The 3,947-nt window shown below is 37.4% G+C and overlaps 1 protein-coding gene across 4 annotated transcripts in view; it reads right to left on the bottom strand.

Annotated features, from left to right (window-relative positions):
* LOC138050479 (carbohydrate sulfotransferase 11-like) overlaps window positions 1–3,722 on the bottom strand; it is an 11,474-nt gene extending 7,752 nt beyond the window's left edge. The window contains exons 1-4 of one of the 4 annotated variants that reach the window (XM_068896810.1): window positions 3,585–3,722; window positions 2,971–2,996; window positions 2,180–2,253; window positions 122–303 (exon numbers count right to left, since the gene is read on the bottom strand). In XM_068896810.1, the coding sequence (XP_068752911.1) occupies window positions 122–200 (79 nt within the window). In that variant the 5' untranslated portion in view covers window positions 201–303; window positions 2,180–2,253; window positions 2,971–2,996; window positions 3,585–3,722. The remainder of the gene's footprint in view (window positions 1–121; window positions 304–2,179; window positions 2,254–2,970; window positions 2,997–3,584) is intronic. The other 3 variants (XM_068896805.1, XM_068896824.1, XM_068896816.1) reach the window with 3 other exon arrangements.
* Window positions 3,723–3,947: the final 225 nt, after the last annotated feature.

The following is a 3,947-nucleotide window of genomic DNA, read 5'->3' as shown; positions in this document are numbered from 1 at the left end:
GCTAAAGCTCGCTCTTTCCCAATAGGGACCTCCCAGCTGGTTAAATGACATGTTTTTATTTTTAGGTCACGGTTCTCTTCCTTTAATAAATTGACCCTTTTAAGTAAACAGCATAATTTACCTGACAACGAAATTAGCACGAAGAAACAAACCAACCATAGGAGAATCACAGCGGTGAACTTTACCAGTCGCACGCGCATTTTGCTTCGGAAACAAGACGAAAAAGAGCGATAGGATACTTGCTGTCAGAATATAGGCACTGCTTTTCTAGCGAAACTTCCCAGTTCCGAAGGACTTTGTCTGCTTTGAAAAAGACAAAATGAGGAAATTTTCAGTAGATCGATGCCGCTATTTATTTACATAAACGTGTCGAAGAACGTGAACTGAAATAAAAGTTAAAAAGTTTTACAAACTCGGAGCTAAAAGTTAAAACTTATGAAATATTTCGTCCGTTTTTTCATCCGGACTTCATCAGTCAATCATATTAATGTCAAAAAGATGAATTTTAAAAAAGAGTTTTAACGCCTCTTGGGGTTTAGAATTGTGTCATAGATAGCTGCTAATTCGTAACTATTGTCTCTGTTCAACGCCGGTTTCGTAAGTTTAATTTGAATAGCTTCCTATATCCTGCGTTTGAAGGTGTTAACTTCGGTTGATAGTACTTTTGTCTTATTTGGGTCCACCGAGTGGCCCTCCAGGCGACAATGCTCGTGAATAGCTGATGAACTTCTTGAACTTCTTCAACCGAAGTTAACACCTTCAAACGCAGGATAAAAGAAGCTATTCAAATTAAACTTACGAAACCGGCGTTAAACAGAGACAATGGTTACGAATTAGCAGCTATCTATGACACAATTCTAACCCCCAAGAGGCGTTAAAACTCTTTTTTAAAATTCATCTTTTTAACATTCATATCATTGACTGATGAAGTCCGGTTGAAAAAACGGACGAAATATTTCATAAGTTTTAACTTTTAGCTCCGAGTTTGTAAAACTTTTTAACTTTTATTATGCTTCCGGAGCAGGAAACAAATGTTTTTGACTGTGAACTGAAATGTTTCGTGCTTAATTAGCCGTGGAAAAATTTTCAAATCTACATTACTTAGCAACCATAACGCAGCCTCTTAAGGATCATTCAAAAGTGGAACTAACTGCCTCACATATTTTTTTAATACTATCTTTATTTATTTGTTCAGTTATTTAGTTATATATTTTATCTCAGAACTATTAGCGTTCATGCGCTACTCTTTAATCCGAGTTGAAATAACGTTTACGACTACTACTACTACTACTACTACTACTACTACTACTACTACTACTACTACTACTACTACTACTACTACTACTACTACTACTACTACTACTACTATGTTAAACGATCTGTTTTCTATATGAGTAATCTATAACAATGATACTGTGATTTTCAGTTGAGTAATGCAAGTAGGGAATTCAGACATCGGGGACGGTAAAGCCCACGAAAGTCTATAACGTAACAGTCACCTTGGAAACAAAGCAGGTTGCCCTTGAAAATATGATAACTTGAACATTAAAACTTAATCACGAGGCTTCGCTTGTGCCTTACTCAAATGAATATCGTGGTATCATGATCATTTCAGACTGGATAGGTTCTTGCTCAAAAACAAGAGTGACTCTACAAAGTGTAAATTTTCAGACTGGTAGAGAAATTCTACTATCATGACCAGAAAACATGCATGGTTGTTTTCTGAGACAAAAGAAAGGATTTGTATCAAAAGAAGAATTCGCAAAGTTTTATTTTGCGACACCAATATGGCAGCCATAACGTTATGTCAAAACACTATACCAAAAATAGCATAAATTATTTTCATTACTAGCCGGAAAACATGCCTGTAGTGCTGCTTTAACATGCTGCTTGTAATTAGAGGAATCTTTCGAAGTCTTTTTCAAAGTGGACATGGCATATGTTGAAATAGCATACAAAGAATTTTAAAACTCAATTGTGAAAGTCACCCACTTTGCGCATTTTTATACTGACAAACTGACTTACCGGAGCAGAAATCACGTAAAACAAAAGAAACAAAAGACAGAAAAGAAAACAACTCCAAATAAAGACTACTCCCTAGTGACCAAAAACTTAATGCTTTCCGGTTGCTTTTTCAAGTTAAGTGTTTTGTGAGATCACGGAACCGTAGATACTTTACCTTCTGTGGTGCTAGACAACCGGTTTCGTCGTTTCGTTAGATATAACATAAAGGAACTTGTCACCTCTTGACCACTAGGGAGTAAAAGTGGATTAAGTAGAATAAGTTTCATGCAAATTTTTCACTCACATTTATTTCGCTGCCACAAAACAATAATATCATTGCTTAACGAGAAAAAACATCGTGCAGCACACATTTTAGCAAATATTTTTGCGGTAACTTGCGTCGTGACAATTCGTAAAATCCAGCGCCAACGTGAACATATAATGATCTGAAACGAAACTGATATTATATTAATTCTCTAAAACCTCGCATGCCAAATTAATTTTAAGATAATATGACCGTATTGCACGACACGAACAAGATGGGCTGACAACCTCGAAAGAGTTACGATAGTGCAAAGTTGTGAGATCTTTTAGAACAATGTTATCATTGCCTGCCAAGACGGAATGCTTGTCATTTCGCGATGAAACGTTTTGTTTTTCTGTTCTTAGTAGATATGTTGATGTGAATGGCGGCACATGAAACTAGAATATTAAACACACATCACCGTTCATATTCAAATTTCCAAAGAAGACGCTCGAGATCATGTTTTACAAATGGCGGCCAACCTTCTTGCAATTGAAGATCGTCGTCAATTTTGTGTGCGACAAATGTTGCCTGCGGTACTGTCAAACTAGTTGTATGATGAACTCTACCATCATCACTTTTTACTGCGTTAACGCATCTCAGCGAAAGTATCAAGGCGGCTATCAAGCATGTAACAAGAAGCGGACTAAAGTTATACTTACTTTTATCAAATGTCCGACGTTTGGGCCTAAAAGTGGAATTGAAAACTCTGATAAATTGCCAGTCGCGCAGGTCACGTTGCTGTGGTAAGAATGCTCAAAAGATACCCCCACAAAATATTCAGGATTTTTCGATGAGCCGACGCCAAACGTGATTGCCCTAATTAGGCCGCCATTGCGTAAACCAGAGAGTCTCAGGTGTCAATTCATTAACGAAAAACCGTTCGACAAACGAGGAAGTGTAAACCCTAAAATTGTGAGATCTTTTAGAACCATGCGATGCCTGTCACGGCGGAATGCTTGTCAAATATATTCGCGATGAAACGTTTTTTTCCGTTCTTCAATGCCTTTGGACATGTTGACGTGAATGGCGTCACATGACTAAAGCCAGCACAACTCACACCACTGTTATAATGATTCAAATCTCCAAAGAAGACACCTGGCTACCAAGCCTCTTGCAATTGAAGATCGTCTTCGATTTTGTGACCGACAACTGTACTGTCAAACTAATTGTTAACTATACCACTATCACTTTTTACTGAGTTAACACACCTTGGCGAAAATATGAAGGCGGCTATCGAGCGTGTAACAAAAAGCGGACTAAAGTTTATACTTACTTTATCAGATGTCCGACTTTTGGGTCTAAAAGTGGGATTGGAAACCCTGATAAATTGCCAGTCGCGCAAGTCAGGTTGCTGTGCCAAGAATGCTCACAAGATACCCTCACAAAATATTCAGGAATTTTCGATATACATGAGCAATTTACTCTCGCATTGCTGGAGGGCAATTCGAAGATAGGTAGTTGAATGATCCTTTTTGGTTAATTCGTTTAATATTGATAAGCGTCCTTCATTTGAGATTTCGGGACCATAGGTGCACATAGGTAGAACATTTTTTTCTAAAAAACTGTTAGTTAGGTAACCATAAAAACATTTTTCCGCAGTAAGCATAATTTGTTTGACGTCAAACCTTTGTTTTCG

Source organism: Montipora capricornis, chromosome 1, assembly GCF_036669925.1.
Source record: "Montipora capricornis isolate CH-2021 chromosome 1, ASM3666992v2, whole genome shotgun sequence".
Lineage (NCBI taxonomy): Eukaryota > Metazoa > Cnidaria > Anthozoa > Scleractinia > Acroporidae > Montipora > Montipora capricornis.
Note: the sequence above shows the minus strand (reverse complement) of the source record. Positions and strands in the feature narration are given on the sequence as shown.